The 18108-nt window shown below is 36.5% G+C and overlaps 1 protein-coding gene across 2 annotated transcripts in view; it reads left to right on the plus strand.

Moving 5' to 3' along the window:
- HEATR1 (HEAT repeat containing 1) overlaps positions 1–18108 on the plus strand; it is a 30096-nt gene that overhangs the window by 6317 nt on the left and 5671 nt on the right. For both annotated transcript variants that reach the window (XM_015857850.3, XM_015857849.3), the window contains exons 12-34: positions 980–1087; positions 1474–1578; positions 2630–2718; positions 2990–3201; positions 3472–3593; positions 4383–4580; positions 5224–5407; positions 5567–5715; positions 6584–6776; positions 7267–7439; positions 7931–8098; positions 8932–9174; positions 9929–10060; positions 10765–10871; positions 11637–11780; positions 12577–12695; positions 12978–13099; positions 13880–14008; positions 14143–14373; positions 15013–15139; positions 15896–16062; positions 16625–16671; positions 17449–17572. In XM_015857850.3, the coding sequence (XP_015713336.2) occupies positions 980–1087; positions 1474–1578; positions 2630–2718; positions 2990–3201; positions 3472–3593; positions 4383–4580; positions 5224–5407; positions 5567–5715; positions 6584–6776; positions 7267–7439; positions 7931–8098; positions 8932–9174; positions 9929–10060; positions 10765–10871; positions 11637–11780; positions 12577–12695; positions 12978–13099; positions 13880–14008; positions 14143–14373; positions 15013–15139; positions 15896–16062; positions 16625–16671; positions 17449–17572 (3393 nt within the window). The remainder of the gene's footprint in view (positions 1–979; positions 1088–1473; positions 1579–2629; positions 2719–2989; positions 3202–3471; positions 3594–4382; positions 4581–5223; positions 5408–5566; positions 5716–6583; positions 6777–7266; positions 7440–7930; positions 8099–8931; positions 9175–9928; positions 10061–10764; positions 10872–11636; positions 11781–12576; positions 12696–12977; positions 13100–13879; positions 14009–14142; positions 14374–15012; positions 15140–15895; positions 16063–16624; positions 16672–17448; positions 17573–18108) is intronic.

Here is an 18108-nt window from a genome sequence, read left to right on the forward strand (position 1 = left end):
CCATTCCCACAAAAGCCCACGACCTTACTTAAATGGGGGAAGGTGGTTGATTAAAAATGTATTGGCATTTTTCATGGTTAAAATTTATATATTTCCACCTGCCTATTATAATTAACTTTTTTTCCTTGTGAACACTACATGTAGTGTATTGGCTGATATTGATAACATGGTGGTGCCCAGGAATGTCTCATCATACTTAAAGATTCTGTCAATGTCACCCATGTCTGCCTGAGGGAGGGTGACAACTTTAACGCATGTGAGAGAAATATGGCTGGACCAATTTGTTGCATTGATTTTATGAATGCTTACATTCAGTAACAAGAAGGAATAAAGTATCTGCAGAATGATTCCTGTGCCATTTCTGACTCAGACTAACAGAGAGTAACTGTGATTGCAACAGGTTTGTTTAAGAAATTTGAGTTATTTTATATCATGAGGAGATGGTTAGTATTGTTTCAAGTGATTGAAAGAGTAAAGTCACTTTGGAAAAGAAGTGCTTAGTGTATTTTTTGTGCTGATTTTCTGAACTCACTGTTTATGTCACAGAGTAACACTTGGATTAAGAGAAAAGCCTGGCACACAGTGTGAAGGCATGTGACTCTCTTCAGGCCTTTAAGGTTTGTGAGATAAGGGCAGGCAATTATACTGGCAGGAATGCCTTTTTTAATGGTTTCTATCTGTGGTCTGTAGCACTGACATTGTCGTTGGAGCTTTCTCAGAATCCTTAGATAAGAGTAATGTTTTTCTAGGACAGAAAGGTATCTGTGGTTTTACTGTACTCTTCAGGTTGCATTCCAAAAACAGTCTTTCAAGTGAGGAAGACCAAATTTGAAGCAGTTACATGACGTCATTGTTCTGCAGTTTTTTGGTCAGGTTCCCTTCTTTTCCAAATAAACTGCAGAAAGAATCTCCTCCATTATCCTGACATATGCTGTAAGTGTTTTTAAAATCTAATGTGTGACTGAAATCTGTGTTTCAGATTCTGGAAGACTCTGATACTTCACTCCTGCTTAGTTTGAATCATCCTCAGCCAGCTGTGCGAGTCCTGGCTCTTCAGCATTTAAAAGATGTTATTGAAACATCAAAGGTTTGTTCCGATTCTCTCACTTGGAGAACTTACTTAACATATAAAATAGAACACCTAGAAGCTGTTTGTCAGAAGCACTGGCTAAAGACAATTGATACATTAGGCTATTCAGAGGTGTTATCCTGTGATATTTTCAGAAGGCTTCTGGCAGTAGTTTACCTTGTTCTGGAGTCTGTATGTAGTTCTCATTCATTAAGATGCTTGTAGACTAAGATAAAATCTAAGTCAATGGTTACTTTTATTTTTCTTCTCTTTGTTAAAATTTAGTCTCTCAGTTATTCGTGATTTAATGTAGATGTTACCACTTCTCTTGTTATACAATTCCAGTACTTCATTAAAAGCCTGTAAATTGTGCTAACGTGTTTTTTTTCTTGGCTCTTCTTTAGTTTCTTGAGGAAGGCTTTGATCAGTCATTCATAGAAGAAGCAATTTTGGGGCGCCTCAAGGATGACAACAGAGACGTTGTCATGTCTGCTTTCAGTGCTTTGGAGGTGCGTCTATTTCTTCTGATAAGTTAGGTGATATTATAGCAGCTTCCAAATGTGTGTCTGGAATGTATGCTTTATAACTCTCGTTCTCCTTACCTTTTTGGTGTATGGCTTTTGTCCTTTATTGCTCTTTTTGTACTCCTGTCTTTGGTGTATGGATTTTTAACAAGATGAAGCAGCACAGACTAGGGAGGCTATTGTTTACTTTGTCATACATTCTCATACATACTCCTCTCCTGCAATTTTCTCCCTTCACATCTTCCTCGAAGTTTGTAGTTAACCTGGATTTATGTGTTTCCTTACATAGCTATTAGAGCATATTTGAATCTTTAATTATGAAGTGTGCCTCCTGCTTATCCTGTCTGTATCTCTATAAAAATGCGAGCCATGTCAAATGACTTTTGTATGGAAAATGATGCAATGACAAGTCATTACTCTAGTGAGAAATATTCAGCTGAGTTTTTCCATGTGGGAGTCATTTGGTCAGTTGATACTAGCTAAGAACTGAGCGCCAGCTCAGGTTCACAGGATAGCACTCTGCTATGCATTGTAGTGATTGTTTCCAACAAGGGTAACGAGTCTGTCTTTATTGCTAATACTAGAAATAGTAGGACATGTTATTATTAGCAGTAGTATATTCGCCCTTTTACGTTCATTCATCCTCTCTAAAATATAGGAATAGAAGTGAGTGATTACATGTAAAATCGAGTATCTTTTATTAATGCATCCTATGTTTTTGTCCAAAAGATAAGATGTAAAGTAAAAACAGTGCTTAGAGTGCTTTGCTTGTTCTTTGTTTGATCAGATTTTACGTAACATTTCTGCGTTTAATAAATTCTCCATACTTTATGATATCAAGAGGCCATACTGGGCAGCCTTACAACATTAGTTTACCCTGATTATATTTTTATTACATGATCATCAATAGGAGTTTCATTAGTGATCTTTGCTCTGTGTTTCTACTGGATATAGCAGATACATTGTCCACTGTGAACAGTAAACTATTCTGTGTTTTATTTTATACTTACATTTCTTTTTCTTGATTACTTTCCAGATTTTCAGGAAACAAATAAATCCAGAAGTAGTGGTTTCAAGCCTTCTTAGCATCTTCCAGCGAGCTGATCTTTCAAAGGATGGAAAGTGGTATGTTTGTGTCTTTTCGCGTGCTATTTTCTGTATATATTAAAGAAAAAATATATAAATATATAGTTCTGTGCTGAACTATAAGAGGATTTTTCAGCTGTTTGTACACTGTTTTCAGTGAGTTCCTTGTTTGTTCTCACTGCTAATTGGATTCTGAAAAAAAAACCACAAAACCCAACATGAGAAACATCATGGAAAATGGTGAATAAAACAAAGAAGTGTAGCAGGCATGCTAGAAAAATGGCTTATCGACATAACTTTTTTCTCTTAGGTATACAGTTCTGGAGCGAGCAATACAAATTTTAGTCAAAGAGGAGATTTTAAAAGAGAAGAAAGAACTACTGGATGAGGCAGTAATGCAGTTGTTACCCTTTATGGTGATCACTAATGCAAATTCAAAATCTTCAGAATGGAAAATGGCCATTTGTCTATCAGAATCTGACCTCTGCTCCTTACATCCTTTGCTGAAAGACTGGCCAGAAGGTAATGTGTTCAATATAACTGATGTGATGAAAAAAGAGTTGTGACAATTTAGGACTCGGTATTTACTGAACCTGAGTGCTTATTGAAGCAGATTATCTGTTGTTAACAGGCTGTCATTCAAGGAGTGTGATTAGAGTTCATTAATGCTCATTTAAAAAATGCAGTTGTATAGTATTTTTCTGACTAATTCTTATTGCTGAGCTGTCAGTATTTTACTATGTGATTTGTATACCTGTGTTCTCTGATTTATTTGTTTTTCTTATGGAGTAGTTCTTCAGGAAGCAATTAAATCGAGCAAGTCTGCAGAACTGGCTGGAGTGGTCAACAAGAAGATGATTCTGCTGTTTTCTAAAAACATGACTTCAGGGGACTCTTCCTTACTGTTGCAAATGGTATGTGTACCATGTTCTTCTCACCTGAATTTCTAGGTGGTCACTATAGTAGAACAGATGTGGTATAGAAGAATTTTGTTTTGTTCACAACATTCACCACGTTATCAAGATTCTAGGAAGTTAACATTAAAGCAGACAATAATTTGTTACCAGTGATAGAAGGTAATGGTGATCTATTTAGGCTTGCAAATGAAACATGCCATAATGTTACTGCAGCCCTGCAACCCTTCACCTCAGGAAAGCCAACTTTGACCTCTTCAAGGACCTACTTGCAGAGTATTGGAAGGTAAGGAGGCCCGAGAAAGTTGGTTGAGGTTCAAGCACCATTCCTACCAAGCTCAAGACTGTTGCATCCTGAAGAGTAAGAAATCAGGCAAAGGTGGAGACTCGCATGGATGAGCAAGGAGCTCATGGAAAAACTCAAATGGAAGAAGCAAGTCTGTGGAATGTGGGTCTGGCCACTTGGGAAGAGTATAGGAACATTGTCAGAGCACAAAGGGATGTGAAGTGGAAGACTAAGGTCCACTTGAAATTAAATCTGACAAGGGAGGTCAGTGACAAGAAAGGCTTCTTTAAGGCTTCAGTAGTAGAAGGAAGGCTAAGGAAAGTGCGGGTGCGCTGCTGAATGAGGTGGGTGCCTCGGTAATGGAGGGCACTCAAGGGAACCTTCTTTAGCAGGACTAGATGATCTCTAAAGGTCCTTTCCAACGCCTGTGATTCTGTGAAAATCATAGTGAAGTCACACTGTCTTACAGACTCATTGTTCTTTCCTCCCCTTCCATTTCCAAGGTTGATGATCTGATACTTGTTGCTGAAATGGAATCTGAGAGTGTAAGACAGAAAGTAACTGCACATGTAATTGGTTCCATGCTTGTCCAATGCTGCTGCAATTTACAGATGAAGGAAAAATATTTTTCAGTGGCTCTCAGAGTCTTTCATTTCTTGGATGAAAAAATACAAAATCTCAGAGCTTGTCATCCTGAAGAGGTAAGACATAAACAGTTAGGAGAAACAGTTTTAGTAGTAGAGGAAATGTATAAGACTGTAAGAGCATAAAATTCAGAAACCTTGAGGAAGACTGAAAGTTTTGCCTTCGTTTATTTTCAAAGCAAGTCTTGCACTTGGCAGCAGTAATTGAAGCTGCCATTAAGAGTTGCCATTATGTTTTACCACTCCAGTGAGTCCTGGTTTAAAACGAAATATATACAAAGAGCTTTTGCCTTATGCCCCACCAAGTGGTTCAGTGCATTAGTGCTGTGTGCTATTTTACCAGCTACCTTGTGGCACTGTGTGGTGTCATTATTGAGCTTAGGAATGCAAGGTTTTTTTAGTTGTTGAGTGAAGGTTTTGGTGTCTTGTTTATTATGGGAAGGAAGGAAATACAATAGAGTATGAAAAAGAGCTTATATTATTTACAGCTTCATGCAAATACTTGCATGAAGAAACAGTATTTCTGTATTTTTTGTATTTTACTTGTTTTTATTAGTATTTCCCAGCAGGTGTAATTCACTTCTTAAGAATATCCATTTTGAAGTTAGAAGTAAAATATTGCTGGACATCAGTGCTAAGTTCTGTTTTCTGTTGGATGAGATTGTGACAGTGTCCATTTAAATCAACTTTTCATTCACAGGAAACTCCCTCAAATTGGTCTTTTGAAATGATAAAGGAAAGTTTGGTGCCAGTGGGCTTATTAACTACATACATAGAAAAGCTCAATAGTGACCGAAGTGTTGATGCAGAGGAGGCAGCTATATTTGTGTTTTTACTGAGAAGCTTCATTAATGACCTAAAACCTCCTCCATCCTTTCCAAAAGGTAGGCATTAAGGTTTTGACTGCCATCTTTTATACTCCAATTTGAAGTATGTCTCTGTTGATGTATCATCATATTTTAACTAAATGTTTATTTCCTCTTTGTTCCTGACGTTGTTAAATACATCCATTCTAACAGATTTATAACCTGTGGTTTTTTTAGAAGAAACTTGGTGGAATCCTGAATCTCTAAATCAAGATTGCAAGGACTACCTGCACCTCCTTTTGGGGCTATTTGACCTACTTGTTTGCGGTGCTAGTGAGGGGAGCAATGCTGTTCAGTACCGAGCATTGATGAATCTCTTGTTCAAGGTATTGCTTTTAGATTTATTTTCTTAGTTATTGTTCTGAGTTATCATCCAAAGTATTAAGCAAATATTACGCAGAAACATGTAATTTTAAAGAAAAGTGAGAAAATTGAGGATTGATCATGCAGTGCTGCTTGTGGTATGCTAGTGCTGTGAGCAAATTAGAGTCCTAAGCTTCAGCTGGTTATTTATCACTAATTGAATGAACTGAAAAAGCAGGACAAGAAAATTATTTTTGCTTGCTCCATAGTAGTTGCTATAAGTAGAAGTTGGATTTTGATGGAATCCTGGGAAAGACAATAGCAAAGAGTATGTCAAAAGCTTTATCACTTTGTTCTAGCAATCTCTGTTTAGTCTGCTGGATGCTGAGTGGGCACTCCTGTCTGATGAATGGAGACCTCTGAGGAGGGGGAAGTCTTCAGACAGGAAGAGTATTAGCCATTGTCAGACCACTTAGTAAATGAGAGTTGCAAATTCAATTTGGGAGACTGCTTCAAAATCAGAAGTTATCCTCATTTATATGACAGGTGAAAAAGCCAGGAGCTACTTCCTTAGAGCACTTGCAATAGAAATGTTTCTGCTGTTTGAAAGAGGAGATTGGAAGTTATTAATTTTCATTTTTCACACAAAAATATTCTTGCTTAATTAACACATTATACAAATATTCTTATGGATGTGGTTTTAGTCTGCAGTGAGAAGGAAAATTATACTATATAAACTATATTTACATACCTGACTCTTTATTTCTTTGTTTTTTTTGATATGGCTGGTTTACTGGATGTTATGAATAATGTTTGGCCAAATAAATTAAAACTTTTGAACAAATGCTCTTCTTTTTTTTCTCTCTTTTTTTCCCTCCCATTACATTTAAGGTGCACCTGAAAGATACAGAGGTTCTCTTCAAATTCCTTTCAGTTCTATGGACTTATAGCTTTAGCCTTTCAAATCATCTGAATTATGAAGTCAGTGCAATGCTACAGACTCGAGCTCTGTATATTGGCTACGCAGTGCTCGTATCTCAGACTAACCAAAAGAAGAAACTGCTGTTATCACCATCATCTCCAGGTAACTAAAACAGTATATCTCTGTATTTTATACCACGTAGGGTATCACTCATGTACAGGAGCACAAGGCTGAGGTAGCTCTTGTTGATTCCTTGCTGCAGTAGGTAACCTAATCTTGAAAGCAGCTGAAACGGCTTTATTTTTTTTTTCCCTTTTTTTCTTTTTTTGATCATTACGGTGTTAAAGAAACAAGCTTATATGCTGAAGAAGTCAGTTACAGCACCTTGCTTTCTGTTTAGCAAAAAGATGGTGGCAGTCAGTAGCAATATATGAATTCTGTAAGCTTAAACGTGAATATACAAGGTGTGGTGAAGGAGTCCAGAGCTATGCTTGTAGTATGCTTGTAGTCTTCTTGTAGTCTTGAGGTTTATAGTGAAAAGACAATTCTTTTAATTCCAAAGTAGTATCAGTGCTTCTTCAGAGACAGTTACAATAGAATTCTAGTCATGCAATTCTCTTATCTTTTCTTCCTTCTTTCTTTCTTTTTGCAGTGGTGATATCTCTGCTAATTAATTTGGGTAGTCCTGTGAGTGAAGTTCGAAGGGCTGCTCTCAATTGCTTCCATTCCTTGAGCAGTATGAAAGAGTCTGTATTTCATCCTGTTCTTCAGCATGTGGGGCAAAAAACAGAGGAGATCATATCTGACCCTACATACATAACACAGGTATTTTTGCTAACAAGGTGTGCATTGGTACAAGTTTTGTCTGTTGCTTTGAGCTTCTGTTTTTTCCAGAGGAAATCAAGTTCACTGGAAAAGTTCATTTTTTTCTGTCAAATTGCCAGCTTTGAAAGAATATGATTCTTATAGGTGGTTTAGATGGTGGGCTACCAAGAGAAATGGAAAAAGACTCGGTTTGTCAGCCAGATTTTCTTATGAAGGAGAAATAAAAAGCAGTGGATTTCACTTGAATACCTGATGGGAGCTGATATGGCCATTAGCATTGCAAAAAAGGAGCTTTAACATGCTTCTTATTTATCTTAAAGGACTATAAAAATATTCAAATAATGTGTCACATGCAGAAAATCAGTCAAGAGATGATAGCCTGTGTTTTATTTGCAGATGAATAATTCGGTTTATTACAAAAGCATTGAAAAAATGTTGTTTTAGGGCATTTTTATGGCAGGGGGGTAATTTTCACTTTGTTACTGAACTAGATTATGGCAATCCTATTTGAAGAACTTCAGACTCAAGCAAAGCAGAAATCCCAGAAGAAGAAGCTGTCAGAAGCCTTGGAAAGCGTAGTCGATTGTGTACAAAGCCCTATTTGCCCATCGTATGTTGCAAGAAACTTAATGAAAATTCTTCATGAAGTTCATGGTGAGGTGAGTGCAGCCTTGATAATTTCACACTTCTTTTGTCATTGTTGTATTTCATTTAATAGTAATACTGTTAAATAACTTTGTAATATATAGATTATTATGCATTAATTTAACACTGATAATAGGCAGTAGTGCTGCCAAGTATGATTTAATGAAGCACAAAATATTCTCATGCTCTATTTAGAAATGCATGGGATGTAGTATTTTGTGTTGGAGTTGTTAAGGGAGCTCCTTTGAAGGTACTGAAAACAGCTGTTTGAGAAGAAGGCTGTTCCAGAAGGAACTGATGATCTTGGTTAGGTATCAGTGAATGCAGAGTTCTCTGTACAGAAATTTAACATAATAGGAAGTACTATTCATTTAATTTTATTTGTACTTGTTAATATAATTATATCCAGTATACTCAGGATTCCTCTTCTCTAAGTGCTGGAAAATATATTGTTCAAAAAAATGAATTAAATTACAAATTTTTATATTTGATTCAATTGACTGTTTCTTGAAGGGACTGTGCACTGCACGGAGATGAGTATTCCTCTCCCAATTCTTAGTTTATAGGAGACGCTGCTTTAAAAAATGCCCTCTGTTCTTCAAAGGCATGAAATATTATACTGCAAAGGTGTAACAGCAAAGGAGCTATTGAGGAAGTATTCCTGGTAACCTGACTAAAAGACATGTATTTTTTTCCTCTTTAATAGCTGGTGAATAAAATAGAATATATGATGTAATACCAGATAGGGAACAGATGTTGCAGTAAAATGAAGCTGTGCTATTAGAAGATTGTTAAAAGAAGACTGGATAAAAACCAAACTATTCTTACAAATTTCCTTTGTTTGCAGATGATTCTTACTCACCTTCTGCCTGCACTGGACCGGTTGCTTGAGAAGGTCATGAAAGAACCTGAGACAATGTTGAAAGATGAAGTTGTTCTCCTGCACTTCATACTTGGGAAGTTCAGTGAACACTCAGCAGCCCTCTTGTGCAAGAATCAGCAGAGTCTGGATTTATTCATCAAAAGTCTACATGCTGCCACAAAAATCTATGAAGAAGTTCCACCTTTCCAGATCACAGCACTTGGACGGGTCTGGTTTTATGAAAGATTTTTAATCTATTTTTGTACTTAAAAAATGTAGTAGTGTTTAAAATTGGATTTACAAGAACACTGTGTTATGGAGTCCATAGCTTTTGACCTGTCTTTGTTTCATTATAAGTTGATGAAGTGTTTGTCGTGTCTTTGAAACAGCTAAACAGGCTGCAAAGCTCTTAAATTTACTGGAAGGAGATGTTGCTTGCTTCATTTGTGTACTTGGACGAGTACAGAGCAGAAGTATTGTTGTATTTGCATGCACGTGAATGCCTGTATGACTGCCTGCAGATGCAGATGTTCATGTTTCTTAGGCTACTTCTTGTCAGTGGTATAGGAACTTCCTGCATTTTTTCTGATTAAAAAAATTGTCAAGAAAATGTATTAGTTAAGAAAGGCTTATTTGAAGGACATATACAGGTTTAAGAAATAAATGCCAGGCAGCAGCAGGTTTACTCCCTCCATCAGGCAAAGCACTTAAGAAAACGTTAAGAACCAATATATTCTGATATTTTAGAAATATGTTTTAATTTAAGGATTTTTTAATGTATACAAATACCTAGCTTATAAGTAGATTTTCTATATATATATATATATATATATATATATATATATATATATATATATGTACACATGTTTATGTGTGATAGGGTGCATCATACATAATCTAGCACGCTCAAGTTTTATTGCTTATTATTTTGTTGCCTTCTTACAGTAAACCTCTCTCTGTCTTTTCACTTTTTCTTTTATAGATTACTAAACCGTTCTTTGCAGCTTTGTCAGATGGGAGGGTGCAACAGAAGCTACTGAAAGTATTGTTTGACTTACTGTTAAACTGTAAGAACCCACTTTGTGCCCAGACAATTAGCAGTGTGTTTAAAGGGGTAAGTGGTAAATTCCAGTACACAGAATTTTGTTCAGACATATTACAGTGGTTCCTTGTTGCAGCATGTAATGCCCATTGTCCGTTTCATTTATAGCACTAAGGGAATCAGAACTGCTTGTTACGTAATTGTTTTAGTGGCATGAGAAGTTAAATAGTTGCTTTTAGAAGGTATTTTTGTGGAAGCAATGCATCATTCATACATTACACTATAGTAATGAATTCAGTAGAAGTCACTTCTTTCTACTGCACTGATTATCATTTTCTGGGTAAAAACTTTTTTTTATGGTTACTAGAAGACCTTTCCCAAAATGGGAATGGATGTGTTTAAAAACCATTTGGATTTGGTGTTCAGGGACATGATTTAGCAGAGAGTTGTTAGTTATGGTAGTATGGTTAGGTTGTGGTTGGACTCAATGATCTTAAGGTCTTTTCCAACCTTACTGATTCTGTGATTCTATGAAGATATATTAATTGTAGCTTTCACATAGCAGTTTATTGTATTACTTGGTATTACAAGAACTAAAAGTAGGAAGGACATTCAGATATTATGGTGATACAACTTAATTATATACCCACATATGCATTATATACCCATGTATGCATGAAAAGGACGCATTTAAAAAGAGAAGGGAGGGGCCCATAGATGCATGGTGTGGTATGACACATTGCTCGTGTGTAATTACATTATTGTTTTTGTTTCAGATTTCTGTGTGTGCTGAGCAGATCGTTACAGAAATTGAGCCTCCTGAGAAAACCAAAAGTCTGGCCACTGTTCAGCAAACCAGAAGGCAGAAAATGCAGCAACAGAAGTAAAATAACTAGAAATATAAATAGGTTTTGAAAAACTTTGAAAATACCTCTTATTAGATTTCACAGCTTGTATTGAAAGCATGAATATATTTTCTTTCATTTCCCCTGTTGAGTAAAATAACTGAGCTACTTTCAGCAGCAGAAAACCAACCAATGTTGCTGTTTTAAAACAGATGAAACTGTAGTTCTAATTTAATTATTAAAAACAAAAAACCTCTTAGAGAAGTCTTAATGTTGCCATTTGCTCTTGGTTTTGTTGGTATTAAAACTCCTTAGTAATGAAGGTGTATGGACAGAATCACGTGCACATGGCTGGAGCTTAACAATGTTCTTCAAAATGTTTGTTAATGAACTGAAAAACAGCATCTTCTTTTAGTGAAAATGGATAGAGTCGTTAACTTTTAGACATCTTCAACTTGTTTCTTCTCTCCACTCATACAGAAGCAGCTCTTTTGAACACTGTGCTTTAAGCATTGGCTGTTGGCTGCTTATGGAACAAGATGTTATGTTGGTTTTCTTGGTTTGGCAGGAATAGCTGTTCTTACCTTTTTTTATTTCAGTTGGCTTTTTTAACAATAGAATGATCCACATCAGAGTTTTAGTACAAATATTGTCACCTCTCCAAGGAGAAGCAGTAAAGGATATTACTAACTCTTTGAAAGAGAATGTGTATACATATATATTTTTTATCTTATGTCTCTATTTTCTGAAGCATTGTATTATCTTCTTTGGAATTGTTTATCTTGATTGTCTTATTTTTTTAGAAAGCCTCCAGATGCAGAATTGGCACCAGAAACAAGCAACTTCAGCTGGCAGAGGGTTATGCTTGTTCTGGAATTACTACAGCACAAGAAAAAACTTAAACGTCCACAGGCACTGGTACCTGTGCTCTTTAACCTGCTGAGCCGGTAATTTTGTCTCTATAAAGCATTCTCTTCTGCAGAAGACTTTGTAAAGCATTAAAATATGAGGCACTTTTCTCTAGCATGTTGCCAGGTTCTTTAGCTTGCCTTTTTTACATAAAATTCCTTATAGGTACATCAGATAAGTAAATCCCTCCTGCTGTAAGTGAAGGTCAGGTTTCAACATCCATATGTCTGAGTCTCTATGAGATGCATACCAGAGCCTTGAGGAAGCTGGCTGACATAGTTGCCAAGCCACTGCTGTTATTTGAAAAGTCTTGGCTTTCAGGTGAATTCCCTGGGAGAAAGGCAACATCACATGCATTTTTAAGAGGGGTTGAGAGGATGACCCAGGATGACTACCTGTCAGCCTCACCCCTGTGTAAGGGATGCTGGAACAGATCTTCCTAAGGCACGTGGAAGAGAGGGTGTTGATATGAGACAAGCAGCAGGGCTTCACCAAGGGTAGGTCCTACGTAGTGGCCTTCTGTATGGCATAACTGGGTCAGTGGATGAGGGAAGAGCTGTTGATGTCATCTATCTGGACATTGTTAAGGACTTGTGCATGGTCCCCCATTACATCTTTCTCTCCAAACTGGAAATATGGATTTGATGGGTGGACTGTTTAATGAATGAGGAACTGGTTGCAACAGTATGCCCAGTGGCCACTATCTAGAAGTCTCGGTTTAAAACTTCAGTATAATAAAGATTACATTTTCTCATTTGCATTTAAACATGTTGTTTGATCACTTATTTTCCTATTTCCTTTTTTCAATCCATGAATTTGTTCTTGAATGCATAGGTGTCTGGAACCTCTGGCATCAGAAGAAGAAAATATGGAATATACAAAACAGTTGATCCTCAGCTGCTTGTTAAACATCTGTCAGAAACTGTCACCAGATGGCAGCAAGATCCCAGCAGGTAAAAATTGCCAAATATATTTCTTGGTACTATCAGCAGTACAGCTTTTAAATAATGGTGAATACAGTTTTTCTCCTTGGAGTCTACATTGTGTTGTCAAGGGATCTTCATTGCTTTTTGGTGTTTTTCTTTTCTTTTTGTTTGGTTGTTTGGGTTTTGTTTGGGTTGTTTGTCTTGTAGATTCTGTATGATCTGCAGATTGAAACCATTGCTTGTACTCATGTTCATTCTAGCATGGTTGAACATTAGGGCTTACATTAATGGATTATTCATTGCTAACAGATGTCCTTGACAAAGAAAAATTCAATGTGGAACTGATAGTTCAGTGCATCAGGATATCTAAAATGCCCCAGACACACCACCATGCACTGCTTCTCCTTGGTGCTGTTGCTGGCATGTTTCCTGTAAGTAGTACCTGAAGATATAAAGCTTTTTTACTGGGAGAATGTTGGGTTTCACTTTGAGCTTTCCTTTTTTATTTTTGAAGTTACTTTTCTTTGTCATCATCTTACTACTGTTACCTGCTATAGAGCTAAGCTTGTATTATGCGTTAACATTGACTCTGATAGGATTTCCAAGTTCAGAATAAAAACAAATATTTTGCATCAATCTTTCCTTTTAAATCTAAAACACTTTCAGCTCACTAAACCCAAAAGAGAAATGTTCTAAACCTTCTTGCTCTAGGTTGAAACAAGATGTAGTAATCTAATTCTTGAGTTAGGTGACACCACCACTACTACAGCTCTCTTACTGAAGTAATACTGTGATTACAATCTAGCTAAAAAGAGCCAACATTTAAATTGAGCTTTCTGTTGTGTCCTTATAGATGTGTCAGGGCAGAGAGGAGCTGCAGGTCTCCTCATAGCAAATTTTGCTTGTCATACTATCATAAGGCTGAGTTTGATAGTGCAGATCATTTTATGAAACTAAACTCAATTTCTACTCTTAAATGATATGCTTGGAGGTGTGTCTTGGTCTCTAAATAGTATTTAGAACTGAGTTGTCTTATACTATTCATTAAAAATTAGTTAATTGCCAATTTTGGGAAGATAACAATGATTCTCATTTTATTTTATAGAAATCAAGTGACATCTTTAGGAGTAAGAGTTACCTTAAGGTATAGCATACAGAGCAGCACTTCAAGGAAACAAATCTCATCTTTTTGTTGTTTTTTTTCTTCCCAGGATAAAGTTCTCCATAACATCATGCCCATTTTTACATTCATGGGAGCGAATGTATTGCGTCTGGATGACACTTACACGTTCCAAGTAATAAATAAGACAGTGCAGATGGTTATTCCTGCTCTTATACAGGTAAATTTGTCTGCAAATAATGGAAAGGACTTGGAAAAAGTGAAACCTATGTCCTTTCTCTCATCTGCTGAATTTACAAGAGAGAACTTGTGTTTGGTAATATGCTTTAACTGAACCTACCTGTTTGTCATTAGGCTGAAGACAGTGATTTGTCAGAGTCCTCAAGGGGCGTGGAAGAGGTAGTAATAAAAATCATCCGTGTGTTTGTGGATGCCCTGCCCCATGTGCCAGAGCACCGGCGCCTGCCCATCCTGGCCCAGCTGATCACTACAGTGGGAGGAGACAGATTCCTCTGGATTCTCCTGGTGCTGCTGTTTGAGCAGTATGTGACCAAAACTGTGACTGTGACAGCAAGCACAGACAAGGTTAGAAGACCACTGAGGTCAACTTCCTCCTCAAAGACAGATCTCTTCCTTCCAGTTTTGCAAGATAAGACCCTAGTTTTTGCTAAGTGAGCTCTGAGCTTGTGCTTTAGCAGAAATTGATGGTGAAACACCCTATAACTATCATCTTATTTGTTCAACTTCGGTTGTGACACTGCTGAGTCCTGGCCATCATGTAGGATATCTTGAGTTATTCATTGAAAACTGTCTAGAGAAGATTAAGCTTGATTAAAATACTGAGGAAATATAACTCTTTTCTCTTCTTTAAGCAGTTATTCAGCCAGCGTAGTAAGTGGCTGGAGACATCCTTAATAAAATATGTACTATTTCAACATTAGTCACCAGCTGGGGTTTAGGACAAGGAACTTATGCCAGCAGATGAGGTGTTATCCTCTATGGCCATACTGATACTGCCATGCAGATGGAGTGAGCTGATGCTTTCTTCCTGCCCTCTGGAGCTAGGTTCTTTCCAGCAACTTCCTGCTAATATCCCTTGTGCCAGCCCTCACAATATGTAGCTTATCATGGCATGTTCGCAAACAGGCTGAAGAGTGTGGGGTCTTTTTATCTTTTATAAATTATTGAAATAATCACTTATCTCTTTTTTTAAACTATAAACAGGATGCTGTGCTGGAAGCAGACACTGAATTTTGGATTTCCATCTGTTGTGAATTCAGCGTACATTGTCAGTTCCAAAGCATGATGAAAATAATCCAGTACTTGACAGAGCTACCAGAGAATAAAGAAGGTAACCACAGAACAGCCAGCAGATGCATGTGAACTTCTTTTTACTCTTCTAGATAGAAAACTGAGCAAAACAGAATTGCTCTGATGACTTCTTGCTTTTTTTTGTTTATTGGTTATTATATGGGTTATTTAATGTCTTTTTTTGTATTTGTTTGGTTTTTTTTTAAGCATACGTTTAATTATAGATTCATTTGGGCACTTAAAATCAAATGGTACTCAGAAGGCAGAGGGAATCATTTAGCTGAAATAAGCTGCTGTTCATAGCAAACATGATTATGGGGCCTGTTGTTCTGCTGTAGTTTGGTTTTTATTTTGCTTAAGCATGAAGGAGATAAAGGTTGGTTGCTTCTTTTTAAGGAAGGTCTTGGTATTTTCATTGCTTGAGTATGTTTTCTTAGCCAGGAAGGATCCAATAATAGTGAAAGCAGTTTTTACAGATATGTTACATAGTGCATTTGTTTTCCTTCCTCAGAAGCTTCTCTTGTTTGTAGTCAGTGTGCTGTAGCTTTAGCACCATGAAGAAGGATTGTTAATGTAAAATGATCAGATGGCACTGCTGCTCTTGCATCTGTTGAAACAAAAAATTTATCTTTTGTGGTATTTCAGAGCATCATTTTTGGAACTTTACCATGACTTTGGATGCTGCAGAATAACTGTCCTTGATTGCCACTTGGCTGTTACTTTCCTTTGTTTCTGTAATCAGAAATCAAATGTTCTTTTTCATGTCTGTGATTTGTTTTGCGACTGTTTTCAACAGATGATCCTGGGCCAAAAAAGTCAAGAACGTGCAAGACAAAGTTAAAAAACCAGGATAGGCAGCTTTTTAATGTAGAGGCTCACTCGGACAAACAGCTTCGACATTTCAAATACTTGTCAGTCTCCTTCATGTCACAGCTTCTGTCTTCTCAGAGTTTGGTGGAAAAGGTAATAATGGCAGACTGCATTTAAACTGACCATGTTAACTAACTGTGCTATGCTGTAATTGATGAGATTTAATTTTCTTTTTAATATGATTTTGAATTCAAAGAGGTAAAAAGAATATACTGTTCAGTGTATGTTGCTGACACCTTAATTTTCACAGCTCTGAAACATCTCAGTGATTTTCAGTATTTTCAGTTGGGCCTTTGCAGATAGACTCAGTTTGTGCAAGTGATGTGTGGGTAAAAAAGAAGGGACCCAGTGAATTCTCACTGGCTTTATGGAGTCTGAAGTTGCACTTACAGTCTGTGTAATTCCAGGTTTAGTCTGGGACTCACACTATGAACTCCAAAAAGATAAAAGTTAATGTTAAAAATTAGTCTGTGGATTGAGGTAGAAGTGGTTCCCAGTATTTCAGCTGAGGGTAAGTCACCAACATGAAGCGTAGATTTACTTCTATGGCTAAATTGTCTGCAGTTCTCTGATTTTCTTCTAGAACAGTCTATACTGCAAATGCAGAGAACTCATTTTTCACAGTTAACATTTTCATTCTTCCTTCTTAAACAAGGTAGTTGAATGTGAAGAAACAGAAGAGCTACAGAAGTTGGAACAGAGGTATGCTTTACATCTGCTCCACTCCTGCTGTCCTTTACTGCAATATTTTTTAAGTGTAGTCCCATTAGAATGTTCTTTCTGAGGGTACTTTTAATATTGCTCTCAGCAAGCAGTATTTATTACATTAAGGTTACATGTGTAATTTTTTTTATATGGAGTATTTTCTTCTTAAAAGATATTATTTCTATATTTCTATATATTATTTCTATATTGTGCTTATTTACATACTGGGCCATAATTGTTTTGTTGTTGATGATGAACAATTTGAGGTTTTCAGAATAATGTATTGCTTCAGTTCTTAAAAATAAATAATAAATAATTTGATGTCCCTTATTCGAGTAAAAATAATTTAAAAAAAAATTACTAGTAAATGTGGATTAGAATTACGGTCATTGGGTTACAACAGCCATTGATACAAAACTGAGGGTTTCTTTTCAGGAGGCTGACGTTTTATGTTTATTCTAAGTGAAAAGGGATGTAGAATGCATTTGAAATGCTTCTTTTTAAATGTGATATATTCCCTGGTTAATTTTGTTTTCACATTCTTAAATAGAACTACTGTTCTAGATGCTAATTCGGTAGATTTCTTTAATGTGCATGTGTAATTTTCCTTGCTGCCATAGTTTTTTTGTCTATGTGTGTGCCAGTCTTTCCAGTGGGTATTTCATTTTCCTTTATTGTTGCTGTTTTGTTTGTGAAATGTCATGCTTTCCAGGAACGTGGTTGATTCCCCAATTGTCCTTGTTGTTTACTGAAAGATTGTTCCTTTCTGTCTAGGCTGTTAGAAGATGTCCTTCACTACATAAACACAGTGGCATCCTCGGTGGAAGGAAACGCAGACAAACCAACAGCTAAATTTTGGAGGGTCCTGCTTAACAAGTCCTATGATATGCTGGATAAAGTATGTCTTGTTGGCCCTTGTTAGCAGCTTTTTATTTATTAATACAGTTATAACTATCATAGGAATATTTCTGCATGATTAGTAACGATCTTCATTGCATGGTGCATTGTTATTTGAATTCATCTAAAAGCTTTAACAGCTTCCTATGACGGCTTAGACAGAACAAGCAGAAAATGAAATCAGAAATGCCTATTTCATCTAGTTTGTATTCTGCTGTCTGGAAGCAGTCATTTTAGTGCCTGTTGTCTGCTGGAGTACAGTGTCTTTCCAGCAGTACTTCTCACTGTTAACTCATAAACTGATTTTAACTAATGCTTAAAGAATTGTTGTACATTTCTACATTGAATTTAAATGATAAAATGCTCAGTATGCTTTTCTTTTTCATCTTTTTCTGATCAGAAGTGTAGTTGTAGTATTGGACTGACTGTCCAGTAGCATTAACAGTCCAATGAAGGAATTTTTCAGTCTTCTTATTAACAGATTGGATTATTTAGCCTGCCTGTTAAATATGTGAGAGTTTTCATGAGATATATTCA

The sequence above is a fragment of the Coturnix japonica genome, chromosome 3, assembly GCF_054131305.1.
Source record: "Coturnix japonica strain WE chromosome 3, WE-NBRP24, whole genome shotgun sequence".
In the NCBI taxonomy this organism is placed as follows: Eukaryota; Metazoa; Chordata; class Aves; order Galliformes; family Phasianidae; genus Coturnix; species Coturnix japonica.